Source organism: Cavia porcellus, unplaced genomic scaffold, assembly GCF_034190915.1.
Source record: "Cavia porcellus strain 051 isolate PalLab524CR breed Dunkin Hartley unplaced genomic scaffold, mCavPor4.1 scaffold_37, whole genome shotgun sequence".
Lineage (NCBI taxonomy): Eukaryota > Metazoa > Chordata > Mammalia > Rodentia > Caviidae > Cavia > Cavia porcellus.
In genome coordinates, this window is record NW_026947520.1 from 9,915,306 (window position 1) to 9,933,947 (window position 18,642).

At 43.9% G+C, this 18,642-nt stretch overlaps 1 protein-coding gene across 3 annotated transcripts in view; it reads right to left on the reverse strand.

Annotated features, from left to right (window-relative positions):
- The window catches only part of Dis3l (DIS3 like exosome 3'-5' exoribonuclease), a 29,376-nt gene extending 23,169 nt beyond the window's left edge, over positions 1 to 6,207 (reverse strand). The window contains exons 1-2 of one of the 3 annotated variants that reach the window (XR_010045593.1): positions 6,007 to 6,207; positions 4,714 to 4,867 (exon numbers count right to left, since the gene is read on the reverse strand). Coding sequence is in view for 2 of the 3 variants with exons in the window: in XM_003463477.5 (XP_003463525.2) it covers positions 4,714 to 4,867; positions 6,007 to 6,145 (293 nt within the window). In the remaining variant the exon portion in view is untranslated. Of the gene's footprint in view, positions 1 to 4,713; positions 4,868 to 5,548; positions 5,780 to 6,006 lie in introns of those variants that run through there. The other 2 variants (XM_003463477.5, XM_013145451.3) reach the window with 2 other exon arrangements.
- Between the last annotated feature and the right edge of the window lie 12,435 nt (positions 6,208 to 18,642).

Here is an 18,642-nt window from a genome sequence, read left to right on the forward strand (position 1 = left end):
ACAGGTTCCAGACTCACAGAAAAACCCTACACAGAAAATCCTTGGACAGGCTTGGATGTTTTCTAAACCTCCATGACCCAAAGATTTCAAATTTCTCGGAGACAGCTAAACTTACTTCTTTAGACTGAATTGTTTTGTTTTGTATTTTAGATTAGCTGAATTGCTGAGCTCTGGCAATCCTCTGCCCTCAGCCTCCCAAATGGTAGGACTACTGGGTTAGAAGTGGCACCTGCATACTGGGCGTGGTGGCTCATGCCTGTAATCCCAGCACTTGGGAGGTTGAGGCAGGAGGATTGTTGTGAGTTCAAGACCAGCCTAGGCTACAAGGTGAGCTCAAGGCCAGCCTGAACTGCATAGTGAAACCCTGCCTCAAAAAGACCAAAAAAAAAAAAAAAAGTGGCACCTGCAGCTCATTGGAAGAGGCAGAGATGCAACTTCTGTGTTGAATCTGTTTCTTCACACAGGTCCGTGAGTACCCTGGGTCTCCTGAGTTCTTCTTCTAAGTCCCTGGGTTTCACATCAGAGATGTTTCTGTGTCTCCTCAGACTCATTTTTCTGGGGTTGACTGCAGATCATCTGAACCATCACCTTGCTACAGCCTGGCCCTTGAAGTCTCCAAAGGTTCACATTAGTGGCCTGGCAGCACCATTTGGAAGTGGTGGACCCTTTAAGAGGAGGGGTCTATACGGAGGTCTTTAGGTCACTGGGGAGTGGCCTCAAAGGGGACACTGGCTATAGGCTCCCCTGCTTCCTGGCTGGAGCAAGCACCTTTCCCCACCACATATCCTGCCAAGATGCACTGCCTGCCACAGGCCCAGAAGTACAGGACCCTTCACACCACACTGGGAGTCAAGAGACATTTGCTTTCTATTTATAACTTAATCACCTGCAGTACCTGCTACAGTGGCAAGAAGCTGACTGACACACACTGACTGTGTTGCAGCCCAGCACCAGCACTGTCTTCTCTGAATGCCCAGAAATACGCAGCTGCTGGCCTTAACCCTTTACCTTACGCTCCCATAGGTGATCCTATAATCCCAGCACTCTGAGAAGCTGGGACAGGTTGAGCCCAGGATCACAGGTTTGAGCCCAGTCTGGGCAACTTAGTGAGACATTACCTAAAGATTTAAAAAAAAAAAATTTTTTTTTTTTAATGGGCTAGGGATGTGTTTTTAAAGTCCTGGGTTCTATCCTCAATGCCAGGAATTTAAAAAAAAAAAAAAGAGTAGAAACAAAATGTAACCTGACAGTCATGTTTAGAAGTTGGGCCTGAGGAGTTGGTCAGAATTGGACAAGGTCATCAAGATGGTTAACCTATGACTGAATTATACACACGTGTCCCTTGTTCCACGGTGCCTGGTGGCCCTAAGACTGTCACCAAGGAAATCCATCATCAGAGGCAGCCTACAGATCTTCGACTTCTAGAACATAAGCTAGGATAAACCTTGTTTATTAATAAAGGAGTCTGCTTCAGGCATTTTGTTATAATAGCACAAAGCAGACTAATACAATCTGTCACCTGGAGGACAGCAACACACCTATCTCCCTTCTTTTCCCTTGGCCTCTTTTCCACCTGGCCAAATGACCTTTTTAAGATAAAAATCAGATCATGTTATCTCCCCCTGCATAAACCCATCCCAGAAATCCCTGAGGTCTATGAGGTCTTCTGTCTGAACTGGTGGGGCTTGTGGGTGCCTGGTCCCTGTGCTTCAGTGCACTTATCATAGCTGTAAATAGGTATCTGCCTGTGACACTACCCAATTCCTGCCAGTGCTCCCTAGGACTGGGCCTGCTTTTGCTTACCGCTTTATCCTTGGTGCTAGCAGTTTCTGTAACATGCGTGCTCTCATAAATATTTGTAGAATAAACAAATGCAATCAGGCATGGTGATACAGACCTGTAACCCCAGCACTTTGGCAGACGGAGACAGGAGGACCACAAGGTTGAGCGACTAAGCAAGATTCTGCCTCAAAATAATTTTAACACGTGCTGGGGAGATAGCTCAGTGTGAGGGCTCTGAGTTTGACCATCAAAACACACACACGCACACACACTCAAATGCACATATGAATTAGTGAATCTGGTAGGTAAAATACCCTTACAAAGTTATAAAGTGATTTCCTCATTAAATAAGCATTAGTGGGCAAGGTAATGCATACCTATAATCTCTGCGGACTTAAGGCTGAAGCAGAGGGATCACAAAATCGAGCCCAGCCTGGGCAATTTAACGAGATACCAACTCAAAAACTGAAAAAGGGCTCAGTGGGAAGGCCCTGGGCTTGACTCCTCTCACCACAAACAAAATAACAAACCAAAATCAAAATATCACACTGGAGGACGATCAGATGATGGGCATGTGATTATCCTCAACACCGAAGACTTGACAACATTCATTTTGTACAATTCTCCTAAATGAACAGCTTTCTACATTGACATTATTGACATAAATACATAAAATACCACCACACACAGAAGCAGATTCCAGGTTCCGTGTCTCCATTATTGTACTCAACTCTGACCTCATCTCAGTGGGACAGTGTCATCTGTCACATTAAATTACAGCTGGCCTCCTGTGTCTTCGTGTTCCACACCTGAGGGGACCTGGTTCACGGAGGGAAGATACTGAAAGCTCGTGGATTTTTCTGGCCTTACTCCCTGAGGCATCTAACAGCCATCATCTGGGGGCTTCACAGTCCTGTAGGTTTTTTTTTTTTTGGTACCAAGGATCGAACTAAGGACTACGTGATTGCAAGGCAGGTGCTTATGCCGCTGAGCTAAATCCCCAGCCCAATAGTCCTGTGGCTTAAAGCAAACACAGTAAGGCATGCACAGGTCATAGGCAAACACTGCATTATTAAGCCCTACTTTGAGGCAGTGAAAATACAAATAGTCTCTCACTGCCTCAAAATGTGCTTATCAAATGGAAACCCAGGGTGTTATCATAAGGACGTTTTTCATAACTTGTCTTCTTTTGTATTCATATCTAGTATATTCAGAGCCATGGAAAAGTAGTAGAAAACCAATAATTTTTCATCAAATTAACTACTTTTGAACCATGCAGGAGACAAGACATTTAAATTCCAACACTTTGCCTTTGAATGTCCCAGGAATTGCTTTTTAAAACTATCCTTAACATTAAAAATATTTTAGAAAACGGAAGTTGAAAAGGCTTGGAGTGTGTTCACAATCCCAGCAATAATAACAAATTGATCCTAGCAGCAGCAATTGAAATATGACATCTGCAGTGGCATTTAAACCCAGAGGTATGTAAATATCTATATCTCTGTGTCTGAACAAGATCAAGTCATTTTAAAATATTCTGTCTGAAAAAACCCTGTACACACCTAGTTAATGTGCATTTCTTTTTGAACCGAGCATATCATAAGGACAATTTATCATTTTTGCATACAAATAAAAACACTTCATCTTTTATTTCCAAGGTCTGAAGAAATCACATGATTTTAAAAAAGAATAAACACATCATTTCTGCTTATTAAATAACCCGAGAAGTGAGGAGGCTGGGTATATAATTCCAATATGCTATTTACATTGTCAAGCGCAAATCAGAAAAACCTTTTCCAATGTGAATGAAGCAAAACTATTTTATAGAGTATTTGTTTATAATGTGGACAAGTATTCTTCATTTAGGACCAAGGCTAGCATTTAGATGGGGTCAATTAAGAACTTTTTGATTAGCAAGTACACTTACAATGGTTGGTAGCTACACTAGTAATCTAGTTTCTAGTAATCTAAAGAATCATTATAAGTACATTTGTATTCATAATATAGGGGCCTATTAATGTCTTTAACTGCAAAATTACTTTCTTTTTGTTGTTATACTGGTAATTTGAAGGTCTTCATTTTATACCATCGTCCACATTGTAACACTCTCTATATAACATATAGGCCAAATCCAGGAGGCTCACTTCTCAGTATCTCCTTTACTGTTCAGAGATTTTTCTGTATGCCCATCCTCAGGAGTCTATTCATGTTGACTAATAAAGGCTTTGGGCCGGGGGGCAGGGGGGCCCTAAACTTAAAAGACCTCTTTTTTCCCAAGAAAAGAATATATGCTGCTGCAAAACGTACCTTACAAATAAGATTAAATAATATGATTAGGAAAAAAACCCAATAATGCTGCTACCATAAAATGCAAAACACCTATAATCCCAGCACTTGGGAGGCTGAGGCAGAAAGATCACTGTGAATTTAAGGCCAGCCTAGGCTACATAGTGAGTTCAAGACCAACCTGAACTGCATAGTGAGACCTTGACTCAAAAAAACAGAAAACAAAAGGACAGGGTGCAGCTCCTCTCTGGCAAACACAAGGTCCTCAGTTCGATTCCCAATACCCACTAAGTACATAAATAGGAAAAAAAAAAAAAAAAAGCAAAAGATAGTTCACACCAGAATCTTAAGTACTTACATACCATGGGCACTAAAGTTTATTGATCTACAGTCAGATCTTTGGGCCGGGTGTCGAGGCAGAAATATAAAACAATGTTACTGCATTCTTAGCTAGCAAAGAGAATACCAAATTAGTCTGAGAAGTCTTTTCTGACAAAATAATCAATTCTATCCTTTCTCCTCCAACAAGAGGCCTTTCTAAAGGTGGGGGAAAGCTGCAGTAGAAAAGAAAGAAAAGAAGACATGAGGAGAAAAGAAAGAGAGCGAGCAAGGGAATGAAAGGCAGCAAGCAAGCAAAACAGGTACCTCCGGCCCCTTTGATGCTGCACAGCTTGGCATGCCGTTTGCATGAAAATAATCCCCTTCAGTTCTGGAAATTCCAGGATCTCTAGGTAGTCTTGGACAACTTTCCAGTCTGGGATCACGTAATGAGTCACATCGCTAGAAAGGAGCTTCCCATCTGAAACAATCGAAGGTGTAAAACTAAATAAATAAATCGAAGGCCTAAGAGATTGCATCCTAGTTTTCAAACCCAGTCTAGGAGTATTTCAATGTCATGGTGCAGTAACTTCTGATCTTAGTTCTACCATGCAGTCTTTAAAAGCAGACACACAGGGGCTGGGGATTTAGCTCAGCGGCATCAGCGCCTGCCTTGCAAGCAGGCAGGCAGTCGTGAGTTCGATCCCCGGTACCGATAAAAAGGGAAAAGACAAAAAAAAAAAAAAAAAAAAAAAAAAGGAGACACACAGCTGCCTTGGTAGAGGCCTCAAGTCTGGGGTAATACACCACTTACTTTCTGGTTTTTGGATACATAAAAGCCCAACAAGGTTTATGGTGTTGCCCAGTGGCTCAGGAGGAGCGTGACTGATAATTTATAAACAGTAGATTTGCAACATAAGCTGAATATTTCTGGGTAAATTCATTGCTGTGCACTCACTCACGTTCATACAGGGCACTCCAAAAAACGTGTGTGTTAGAGCCACTCGTGTGTGGCCAGCAAGTTTAAGCTAGTGTTAAGGAACAGAAAAACAGAACTGCGCAGAAAGATGCCGTGCCCCAGTCAAGGGGAGCGGAAGGGCTCCCACATGGCCGAAAGCTGTTTAGCCAAGTTAGGTCCCAAGCATAAACCAGGATTACAAACCTCGCACCCTGGCCTAGTAGGGAAATGGCAAATAAGGCCACCTGCACCCTAGACGGGTACATGTACATCCTGGGAGTGGGGGGCAGGGTGGCCCATAGCTGCCGCCATCCAGCTGCCCCGCAGGATCCTTCTCGGCAGCACGGGCCTAGTTCCATCCCCAGCCCCGAGGCCTCGGTGCAGGCAGCCCCGAGGAGCTGCGGGCGCAGAGCGGGCCCAGGGGCTGCAAGGCGGGGCGCCCCCCCACCCAGCCCCCGTCGGCGCCAGGCAAGGCCGTGGGCGGGAAGGAACTGAGGAGCGCGGGCTTCGGGCCCTCCCAGGCGGCAGGGCGGAGCCATCGCGGACCGGGCCGCGATCGGGCTGAAGGTGACGCCCGGAGGCCGGCGGAGGTGGCGGCAGCCGCGCTCCCCGTGCGCGCCCCGCCCGGCCTCGCTGCTTCCCCGCTCCCCGACCCCGCGCACCGTGGCTGCAGGCGGCCGGCAGCGCGCACAGCGGGCTGTGGCAGGGCACGCAGGCCCGCAGGTAGTGCTCGCGCACGATGCGCAGCGTCCGGCCGCGGAAGGTCCGCAGCAGCAGCACCTTTTCCCGCTTCTGTAGCATGGCGGAGGCAGAGGCGACTGCGCCGCGGCGGCGCAGGCCGAGGAGCGGGCGGAGCGAGGCCCCTGCGTCGGGCCCGCCCCTCGGCCCCAGGCCCTGCTCGGCCCCGGGCCCTGCCCTGCTCCCGGCCGGAAACCGCCCTAACGGCCGCCCCAACCCCGATCCCCATCCCGATCTCCGGCCTGCACGATCACCCCGGAGTGCACACCCAGGGGCTCGAGACGCAGCGCGGAAGCCGGTTACGAGGCCCGGGGGGGAGAACGTTTGGAAAGGCTGATCACATCGTGGGGTGTACCCTAGGTCCGTAGGGGACGGGACTGCCGTATTAGTAGGGATTAGCGGTGGTTTCTTGGTCGCTGTATCCCAGTGAGCTGAGTAGGCAAATAAACCGGCAGCCGGCCCGACCTAACTTTTTTTCCTTGTTACTACACTTGTTGAAACCGGGCGTGGTGACGCACTCCTATAACCCCAGCGCCTGGGAGGTTGGGGCCCCAGGATCGCAGCGATTTTGAGGCCAGTCTGAACTGCTTGGCAAGACCCTGTCACAAACAAACGCACTTATTTTCTCCACGATGCACGCAATCACCATGTACTGCAAGCATACCAATAAAAAAAATAAATTTAGAGGGAGTGAGAAGGTGAAGTGTGATGTTAAAACAAGAAGCGTTGTGTTCCCAGCGCTCAGGAGGCAGAGGCAGGACGATGATTATGAGCTCGAAATTAAAAACAAACAAACAAAAAAAACTGTACATGTACCAGCTCACCATGGTGAATTTAATCATTATGTGGACTAGTAAAAATGTGAAATCCTTTTTTAAAATGTAGATAAAAATGTACTTGCTTTAAATCTATTTTACATTTTAGGACATGTCAAAATTCTAATACAATAAAGTGAAAACGAATCCCTTCCCCTTGAGATAAATATTGTGCAACTTGTATAGCATTTGTGTTCTCTGGCAAAGGAGTTCTGTTTCAGCCCAATTTGGGCGATTTAACTAAGGGCCTGTCTCAAAATACAAAAGGTAAAAAGAGCTAAGGATGTAGTTCAGTGTGAAGGACCTGGGATCAATCCAACTGTCAAAAAATCAAAAACAAACTGGGTGTGGTATGCATGCCTGTAATCCCAGCAACTGTGGAGCCTGAGGCAGGTGTATCGCTGTGAATTCGAGGTTAGCCTGGATTACATAGTGAGTTCAGAGTCAGTTGAAGCTCTGCCTCAAAAAAAAGAAAACAAAACAAGCAGAGCTGGGTGTGGTGGTATATACCTGTAATCTCAGCACTTGGGAGGCTGAGACAGGAGGATCGCCATGAGTTAGAGGTTAGATACTCTGGGTTACACAGTGAGTCAAAGCCAGCCTGAACTACATAATGAGACTTGTCTTTAAAATAATTAAAAAGCAAAAAAATTTTTGATACAATCAAAACAGACCCTGACCATGTTTGCCTTTCAACAGAGGGAGTCATTCTTTCCTGATGTCACACACCAAGCATTCAGCACAGCACAGCTGCGACAGCAGCTTTGTACATCAGAGGCATGGGGCTTTGGGAACCCCATTTTACAGACTGGAAGGCTGAGTGGCTGAGAGTACTCAGTTATTAAGTAGCAGAATTGGTGCTGGAGCCTGAATCTGCAGCAGGTTAAGGCATCATGATGCTGTTCCCTCACAGGTGAACACAGGGCAGGTCCTGTGTCTAAGGAGTTGGCAGAGCACTTACGTCAGCTCTGTTAATGAAGGCAGCACCTCCAGCTGACTAGAAGCCTTGGAGCCTCCTGGGCTGCTGAAGTGAGCAGTCCTGGGCTACTGAATTTTTTTGCTCCGGGAGGCATCTAAGGAAGCACGGGCCCTCACTTGGTTTCCCTCTGTGTCAAGTGGCCCTGTAGTGTGAGATGGAGCTGTATAAGTAGGACAGAGCTGGCCTCTGGGCCAGAGAGCAAGGAAAGTGCACAAAGCACCTTCGGCTCTGGTCCAGGAGGTTAGTTTCCAAGAACCTAAGGGACAACTAAGATCCAAATTTGTCCCCAACACAAAAACTTCACAGAGCTGCCTATGATACCCTCCAAAGTGCTCCTTTCCATCTGTCATGAGTGATTGTATGGGTAGCAGCTTCAATGAACTAATGTCCCCTTAATATCTCCCTTAAGCTATTTGTAGCTTCCAACTTTCCCTAAATTGGGACAAATAACCTTTCAAAAAAAAAAATGTCTGGGCTTCTACTGACAGTTGTTTCTATCAGTAATTTAAATAATCCAAAACTCACTGAACAGCTCTTTTGCTTGAGTTGTAGCCATATTGTACAGATGGTTTTTAGTTTTATTTACTCATTTACTTATCTATTGAGACAAGGTCTTGTGTAGTCCAGTCCTTGAACTTTCTATGTAGCCCAGGCTGGCCTCCGTATCTTCATCCTCTTGCCTCAGCCTCCCAAGATTAAGATGGCTTTTTTGTAACATGTCCCTTTGTTTTTAGCGTGGATTACCTAACATGACCAACTACCTTTTTGTTCGGTTGGTTTGCTTCAAAGGCTAGCTGATGCCTCTTGATTGAAAAAAAGTCTTTATCAGTGAGAATGTGCTAGTTTATGCTGCAGTAACAATTTTTAAACTCTCCGTATTTAACACAACAAAGCTGTCCTTTTGCCTTTCGCCTAGGCCTGGACTAATAAAAGAGGCTCTCTAGCAAAGGAGAGAGAGCCCCACACCAGCAATTTTAAGTTCAGTCCGGAAGTAATAATGTGCGGCACTTCCGCCTGGCCGGGATGGGTCACGTGACCGCAGGCCCAGCAGTGTGGGCGGGGCGGGGCGGGACCGGAAGCGCATTCACACCTCAGGTCCCGAAGGCTGAAGGCTGAAACCCTCTGAGCTGGAATGGTGAGAGATAGAACTGTAGAGGGGGAAGAGGAGGAGGACTGGCGGCTGCTGAAAAGATAAGAAGTATAAAATATAAGTAACCTTTATTTTGGGAATGTGGGGAGAGACACCCGGGAGCCCCTGGGGCGTGGCATCTCCACCCCAGGCGGTAATCTCTCCGTGGAACACGTGGAGTGAGGCAGGTAAGTAGGCCTGGGGTGGAAACTAAGGGGCATTAGGGATGCACAGGTAGCCCATTGGTCTTAGTTTGGCGCCAGAGGTAATTTCTAAGGGTGGGGGGAGATAGGAGCTCCTTGGCTTTACCAGCTACAGTATCCGGCCTGGGCCAGCAACCCTTTCAGTGAGGATGACAAATGTCTGAGGAGAGACCACGGCAAAATATAACTTCTGTGAGACCTGGAATGGAGACACTTAGAAAACAACGTCGTGAAGAGAAGAAGAAGTAGAGGTCCAGGAATCAAGAAAGAACCTACAAGAAAAACCAGGACTACATAGTGAGATGCTGTTTGAAAACGGAAACAAAGACGAAAATAAAAACAACCACTAAACAAGCAAGTGGTCTGGAAAACTAACCGGGGAAGGAACCTGTGTCCAGCGATACGAGATAAGCCCAAGGACACCCGTAAAGGTCAGGTGTTCTCCTGTCTGTGAGAGACGTGTGACTTTCTGAGGCAACAGAGCCTCAAAGTGTTACTTGGAGGTGTTTTCCAGGTTTTTTTTTTAACTTTGAACAAAGAATTGGTCAAAACAAGAACAAAAATGTGGCAAGGTTTTAGGTTTACTAAAGGGGGAAGGGAAAGCCATGCTCTGCAAAACAATGGTGCGCCAAAAAGTAGGAAAAGAAGCATAGTAAGTGATGGGTTCCGCCGCTGTGAAGCGCTGCCAGGCTCAGTTTGGTACCTGCCCAGCGTGGCGTTGGAGAGAGCGCCTTCCTTCCAAACTGATTTTCTAGTTTTCGCAGACCTGAGAATTGAACCTCCCTTTTCACACCCGGGCCAACATTCCTCCAGTCAGCTGTCGAAATGTCACTGGTGTTTCCCCCCCCCCCTTCAAACTCCACCCTCTGTCAAACTAAATAAAAGCTCACAGACTTCTTTGTCTGCCCCTAGGGGGATCTTGCACCCCTCTGCAGCCCTCTCAGGGGCGAAGTAAAGAGCTTTTTCTTGTTTTCCTTTCTTTACTCTTGCTTTCCTACTGCACCGAGGAAAAACCTGTCAATATGTCCGCGACTTAAACTTCCGCAGATATGAATGGACCTCCCATGAAGTACATTTGTAGATGCAAACAAATTGCAGAAGTCACTCCCAGGTCTGCTGGCCATTGTCACAGTTCTGCTGCTGTGTGTTTACTGAACACTGCAATAGGAGACAGTAGTACAGTCCACTCAAGGGCTTACTGTATTTTTATGTGTGTGTTTGGTCTTTTTACATTGTATGTTTGTGTCAAAGCTGTGTAAGATTCACTTTGCTGGACTTATGAGTGAGTCCAACTTCTCCTCTTGGAATGGAAGTCGCTCATAAATCAGGAATTTATTGTACACTGCACAGAGTGAAAGGGAGAGCGGAATGGCCAAGAGCTGAATGGTGGCTGTCTTTTCTAACTGCTGTTCTTCAGGCTGATGTTGGGCTAGGACATTCTGTCAGAAACCTGCTAAACTTCTCAGGAGAAGTGCTGGAGATAGAACATTCTGATTGGTTCCAGGTGCAGGCTGGGGCGTATGTTTCCTGGACCTCCATAACTGATGGGTTACCCACTTTTGTTTAGTTGCTGGTTACACTCTAATCTCCCGCCTCAAAAATACAGATGTACAGTCCAGCAGATGTCTTTGCTCTCCTTACTGCCTATTTCCAGCAGAGAGCTCAGTGGTCCATTTGCTTCTCCCATGTGCCAATGTGATCAAGGGTATGCCTGAGGTTGGGCATTGCTACATCCTGGGGTGCATGGAGAGAGAGGGTTAGGAGGAAGGAAGGCGCTTCAGGAGACGTGAAGCTATTCAGAGCTAACAGTGTCTCTGGGCACATAGAAGAGTGTAAACACTAACAGCTGCTACAGTAAATACACTAAAGCAGACACCACACCATTAACTGACCACACCATTGAGAAAGGTAGGGCAGGGCAGAACCCATCATGAATGGAAAAAAGTGGGCATAGAAACAGGTTAGTCCCTTCGTGGGGACTCACTGTCTCCCAACCATAGCTGGTGGATTTCAATCCCTCAGGCTCTGGAAAGAAAGCAGTCACTCAAACACATGGAGGGATTTTTTTTTTTTTGGATGCTTTTTTTGTTTGTTTGTTTTATTTTTTGTCATTGGGGTTTTTTTTTGCTCTATTTTCTTTTTTTAATTTTTTATTTGTCTTTTTCTGTTATCTTTACCTAGTTAATTTTCTTTTAATTTTTTTTTGTTTTGTTTTTTGATGCTAGGTATTGAACTCATGACCTTGTGCTTGCCATGCAGGTGCTTATGCTGCTGAGCTAAATCTTCAGCCCAACTTTCTTTTAGTCTTTCATTGGATTTTTTTTTTTTTTTGAGACAGAGTTTTGATATCCTCAAACTTGCAACATTCCTCCTGCCTCTACTTCCCAAGAGCTGGGATTACAGGTGTGTACCACTATGCCCAGCCTTTTAAATTGGATTTTCATCCTACATTTCTCTCTTTTGCAAACTTTATTTCTTTTAATTTCTTCCCACTCCCACATCCATTTTAATTATTATTAAGCTTTATTAATTTTTAGTCATTTCATTGACTCATTGCTACTAGTGGTGAATTTCATTGTTAATGGGAATAGTTGTTACTTCTCGTAGATATCTACTATATGTCAATAATTAATTTTACTTCTATCTATTATTGTAGATCTCTTATGTTAAAGATGGGATAGTTGTAGCTATTACTGTTTCTTCTGGTGTGTGAATAATCAGTCTTTAGGGGCTGGAGGTTTAGCTCAGCGGCATAAGCGCCTTCCTTGGAAGCAGGCAGTTGTGAGTTCGATCCCCAGTACCGATAAAAAGGAAAAAGACAAAAAAAAAAAAATCAGTCTTTGATTCTAACATCATTGCTGATTTACTTTCTATTGTTAATGGTGCCATAATAATTGTTTTTAATTGCTTTTTATTGTGTGTCAGTATCATGTCTTTGTATCATCAACAGTATTGCAATTAGTTTTCTCTTCCCTGTCTCAAGCTGAAATCAAGCCCCCCACATATTATGCTAAGAAGACTTCAAATATTTGGAGTATAAACACCAAAACACAAACACAGGGATATCTTACAGGGAGACCAAACCTAATTAATGAGATCTCCACAGTAATTCCAGGGTTTCTCTACTCCCACTGATCCTTAACTTACAGAGCAAAAACAATGAAAACATAAGAAAGCAAGGCAAGAAGATGTCCCCCAAAACCCCTTACTCCCCAAAAGCTGATCTTATGAACACTGAAGTAGGGGAACTCAAGACAAAGAACTCAAAAACCAAATGGTTAAAATATTTGAAGAAATAAAGAAGCATATGAGCAAAAATGCCTAAGATGTTCAGTAAGCTCATAGAAGATTTAAACAGGTAAAGAATCTTACAGATAAAGTGTTAGGTGAGGCTAGAGAAGAAACAAACAATAAACTAATAGAATGAAGCAAGACAATGCAGAATATAAATGGCTACTTGGGAAAATTGTTTGAAAGTACATAAAGCAAGCAAGCAGAGGTTGATGATATGAAAAATTCAATGGAAGACCTGGACAGCAGACTTGATCAATGTGAGGACAGTGTAAGATATAGAAGCTAAGGTGGATATAGTGGAACCTAAACTTGATGGTACCCTAAAAATGATAAGATGCCAGGCGAGCTGGAGACAAAGGAAAAAACCAACCTCAGAATTATAGGAATAATGGAAAAATTAGGAGATGACCTAAAAGCTATAAAAAATTAATCCAGATGAATAGTGGCACACATCTGTAATCCCAGCACTTGGGAGGCTGAGGCAGGAGGATCATTGTGAGTTTGAGGTCAGCCTGGGTTACAAGTGAGGTCAAGCCCAGCTTGAACTGCATAGTGAGATCGTGTCCCAAAAAGACAAAAAAGCGGGGGCTGGAGATGTAGTTCAGTGGCATAAGCACCTGCCTGGCAAGTTCAAGGTCCTGGGTTCAATTCCAGGTACCCCCTCCACAAAACTAATTTATCAAAAATCCAACCAAGAGTCCCAATAGTCAGTAGTGGGGACCTGGTCAAGAGTCCTGATTGTCTGTCTCTAGAATGCTATAGAAAAATAAAAAACAGAGACAAATATTCCTTCAATGGCTGAAAGTCAGTATCTCTGGATCCGACCAACCCTCCACTCCTAAAGCGGTCACTGTTTATTAGCTGTACAGTGATAGGTGGGGCTAGCAAAGGATTACAATTCATCCAAAGACTCTGACTCCAAGGGTGAAGATAATCTTAGATACTCTTATGCTTAGAAGTATCTTGAGATGACTCAAAAAGGCGTAGATGACCTCATGCTTAGAAGAGTCAGTGGGAAATCTCAGATGGGTGATATCAAGAACCCCAATCCTCCTTTCACTCACAGGGAAGGAAATATGCAAAACCAGTCACTGTGAATTGTGGTCCCCAACATTAATTTACTAAAATCATAGCTGGAAATTTTCCAAATCTAGGTAAAGAATTCTCTACCCAAGTGGAAGAACTATTTATGAACATGGCCAGAAAAGAACCTCTCTCTAACACATAACCAAAGTTCCAGAAATTCAACAAAAAGAGTAAATGCTTTAGCTTTTAAGCTGTTAGAGAAAAACAGCAGGTAGCCTATTTATTAAAGGCAAGCCTATCAGAGAAACCTCAGATTTCTTGGTCCAAACTTTAAAGGCCAAGAGAGTCGGTAGCAAAGCTTTTCATGCCCTAAAAAAAACAATTATTGCCAGGCATGGAGGCACATGCCTGTAATTTCAGCCCTTGGGAGGCTGAGGCAGGATGTTTGCTGTGAGTTAAAGGCCAGGCTAGACTATATTATATTGTGAATTCAAGGGCCATGCCCATCTGAACTATGCAGTGAGACCCTATCTCAAAATAAATAAATAAATAAATAAATAAATAAATAAATAAGCTGAGCATGGTAGTGTATGCCTGTAATCGTAGCACTTGGGAAGCTGAGGCCAGAGGACTACCAAGGGTCCTAGGCCAGCCTAGACTACATAGCAAGACCTTGTCTCAAACAAACAAACAAACAAAAAAATTGATGTGTTTTTTTTGGTACCAGAAATTGAACTCAGGACTTCGTGCTTGCCAGGCAAGAGTGTGTGCCGCTGAGGTATATCCCCAGCCCTAATATCATGTACAGGTATAAATTCTCTATAACGAATCATTATGTATATTTAAAATGTACCACTAAAATCTAATTAAAGAAAACAAAAAGAATTAAGATGTGTTGTGTAGTTGTATAAATTCCACTAGGAATAGAAACATTATGTCCTACAAACATGTAGTGATAAGAAATTGACAGCGAATAAAGATTTCCTGTGACAAAAAACTCTAAATAAATACATGACAATGAAACCAGCACTGTGGAAAATACTTAATGGGATTCCAGACAGAGACAAGGAGCCACCAGCACTAAAGCACTCAAAGGAAAGTACACACTTGCCTGGGAGCAAAGTTAAACAAAAGGGAAAATAAAGGAAGAATAAATGAATTGGCACTGGAAAAATAATGCAATGGCAGGATTCAATAAGTACCTTACAATTATATTCCAATAATACCTTTCCATGTCAATGATGTCAACTTCCCACTCAGAAGACAGAGTAGCAAGTTGGATGAAAATGCAATAAAAAATTGTCTATAGGAGACATACCTCATCCAAAGGTAAGGACATACGTTGAAATTGAAAGATCAAAAATGATACTCCAATGAGATGGAGCCTGAAGACAAGGAGTAGGTATTTTATTTTCAGACATAGCAGACTTCAAGCCCGAAATGATCAGAAGAGACAAAGATGGCCAGTACAAACTGGTAAAAAGAACAATTCAACAGCAATTATAAATATCTATAGACCAAATGTCAATGGACCCAGTTTTTTCCTTTTATTTTTTGAAACAAGATCTTGCTATGTAATTTAGGCTGGTCTTATGGAGCTCATTATGGAGCCTAAGGCTGTTCTCAAACTTGTGTGGGATCTTCCTGACTCAACCTCCTTAATATACGCACCACCACACCCAGCTCCCAGTTTCTTAGAACAAAAATTACTAGGCTCAAAAGGACAGATAGGAATTAAAACACAAATCACTGGATTTAAAAAGATACCAAAACAATCATAGGGGGAACTTCAATACCCCATTGTCAAAATGAGACAAAGTACCCAGACAAAAAATCAACAAGGAAGTGCTAGAGTTAAACCATAGTATTGAACAAATGGACATAACAAATACCTGCAGAGCACTTCATCTAACAACAGAATACACATTTTTTTCAACAACACATGGAACTTTTCCCAAAATAGGCCATATCTTAGCTCATAAATTATGCCTAGGTAAATACTGAAGAACTGAAATAATCCACTGCGTACTATTGGATCATAGTGGAATGAAACTGGAAATCAACAGTAAAAGAAGCCATAGAAATTATGCAAACAGCATTTCTTTTAAGTAATATGTTATTGAATAATCAATGGATCACAGAGGACATCAGGGAAGAAATAAAATAGTTCCCAGAGTCAAATGAGCATGGAAACACAACATACAAAAGCCCATGAAAGCAATGGCACACAATGAAAGCATTCCACGATGGAAGAAATACAAACATAAAAAGAACAGAGTGGGCCAGGGATATAGCTCAGCGGCACAAGGGCCTGCCTGGTGAGTGCAAGGCTCTGAGTTTGTATTCTCTGTACAAAAAGAAAAACAGAGAAAAGAACAGAGTGACCCCAAATAAAGGGTGCATGTCAAGGATATAGAAAGCCAGGAGCAATCCAAATCTGAAACTAGCAGAAAGAAAAATGATAAAGATTAGAGCAAAATGAATGAAACTGAAATTTAAATGAAAACAATACAGAGGATCAAGGAACCACAGAGCTGGTTCTTTGAAAGAATGGGAAGGGGATCTGGGGACTGGAGATGGGAGGGCAGGTTGGGGAAGTGCAAGGATCAAGACACGATGCATATGTACCAACTCCCCTACAATGAACATACTTACCACATGTCACAGTAATATACTGCGGCGTCTAGCACAGCTCTGGAGGCCCTGGTGGGGAGGACAGTGGAGGATGAAGAAATGAAGTCAAGAGTCAGAATGCAGAAAGCTGAGGTCAGGTGGACCCTTTTCCTGATGGGAGAAAAGAACTGCCCTACGACTGCAGCAATTTACCTATGCCCTCAGCACAAGTGAGTGCCGAGAATTTCAAGGGGAGGGCAAGATCTGGGACAGGAAAAACATCTCTTCAATGAAACATCATATCTTATGGTTCCTTGGGCACAAGGGAGAAGCTGTCTATATTATCCCAGGAAAGGCCAGGTCACTTTGTGCATCAGCTCCTGGAGCTGCGTACATTTCCCATGGGGTCCCACCACACTTATGAGAAGCAGCGACCTTGTCCTAGACACCTGAGATACAGACAGCTTTGTTCCCAAGCATACACTAATCAGAAACTGAAAAGAAGAAAGGAACCACACCCAAGGCTACCAAGTAGAGTGTCTCTGCCCAAACAATCAGTCTATTACACCACCACAGTAGTCCTTGGGGCTTGGGACTGCCCCAGCTCAGCTACAGTGTCGTCTCTTCTGGTGATTCTATATAACACCCCAGGGAACTGCAGTGTTGTCGCTAACCCTTGCCATGATGCTTCATGATATGATTTCTTGCAGTGGAGACTGGAGTCCATCAGGAACTCTATGTCCGCTTTCTCTCTGGGCATGCAGATGACTCACATTTCCTAGTGTCCCTTGTGCCCGTGAGTTGAATGATGGCACTGTTTCCAGCCTGGCCCATGACCCATGTGTATGTACCTGTCTTCTTCTGCAGACCAGGTGCTCATGCCCAGGTGAGCTTGAAAGCCAGCACTGAAGATGGCAGGACCCTTGCTACACGACCAGTGTCCAGCCACAGACCCCACCCAGGACTCCTGGAAGGGAAAGCATTGATGCACCTTCCTGTGAATGCGCCTTGGGGTGCAGGCATCAGCATCCGCTGGATTGTAATCAAAAGGTCTTATCCAAAGGTTATCCCAGGGAGGTGGGGCATCTTTAAGCACTGAGTGCACGGGAGGTTGAATGTATGAAAGGAAATCCAGCCAGGCACGGTGGCATACGCCTTACTGCTAGTACTCAGGAGGCTGAGGCAGGAGGATTGGTGTGAGTTTGAGGCCAGCCTGGGTTACATAGTGAGCTCCAGGTTAACCTGAACTATGCAGGGAGACCCTGTCTCAACAATAAATATTCTGTCTCAAAAAAAAAAAAATCCAGAAGATGAGTTCCAAGCAGTACAGTGGGTTATAGAAATATCCTGTATTTTAAAAATTGTAGTAGTACAACACACATTCAAACAATTTAGGAGGATGCTAAGGAAAAACATTAAGGTTCTGTCTTCATCCATAGTCCACTCCTCTCAAGTTTACTGCGGTCCTGTGCATCCTAAGAGTCATTAAAAATAACCCAAGCTTTGCAGCCCCTAGGAGAGCCTGTCAGGCAGTGCGGTACTGGCTAATTACAACCAGTGTTACTCAGGCTTTCCCAGGGTACTGACCTAAGCACTTTCTGTGTTTTCTCATCGAGTGCTTTCCCAACGTCTTGGCTCCGTGGCAAGGACATTTTCCTGGCAAGGAAAATAAAGTGAGAAGGATCAAAGCCAGTGACCCAGGCCATGTACCCAATGGATAGCAGAGCCCAATTTTGGACCTCAGGACTTTGCAGGATTCACACAGTGCACGATGAGGGTCATAGAGTGGGGAATCGGAGACCGTAACATCCAAGTATTGACCCTACTGTTTCTTACCGTCTCCAAACTCGAGTGATTTCACCTGTGAAATACAGCCGCAGGACAGGTGTTGCTGGAGCTCGGTATTAGTGAATTGATGATTCTACAGGGCTGCGTAAATAACCTCATTTATCCACAGAATCAGCTCCCTTTCATCTGGACTCTGTGCTGGTGGAGAACAAATGGTTCCTGAGATTACTTTCCTACTTGTATTTGGAATAATTTAATTTCCTGTATGTTAATGGCTGTTAATATTTGATTTTCACTTTTTCCAGCAGATGAGATGGCTCTCTGGTGCCATTCGAAGCACAACGGGGAATCTCCATAAGGCATTTTGCAATGATTACTCTAAAATTTTCTGCTTAACTCTTTTTTTTTTTTTAAGCGAACAACATTTTGCATTTATGCTTTACAGCTCAGCAATATTTTTTTTCCGTAATCTATGGACAATTTTATAATTTTACCGCTATGGGGTGCTGTTTCATTGATTTTTTTTTTTTTTTTTTTTAATAAAGAGCTTCAGCGAAAGTCCCCTGTGCAAGTATCTGAGCAGTGTAAGCTTAGCCTTTCGCATACCTTCACTAAAATACATCCAATTACCTGAGATAAAAGGCAAACAAACAAACTGATTAATACAGAAAAGGAAAATCCTTTAAGTCGAGGCAGATGAGAAGAAATTTCAG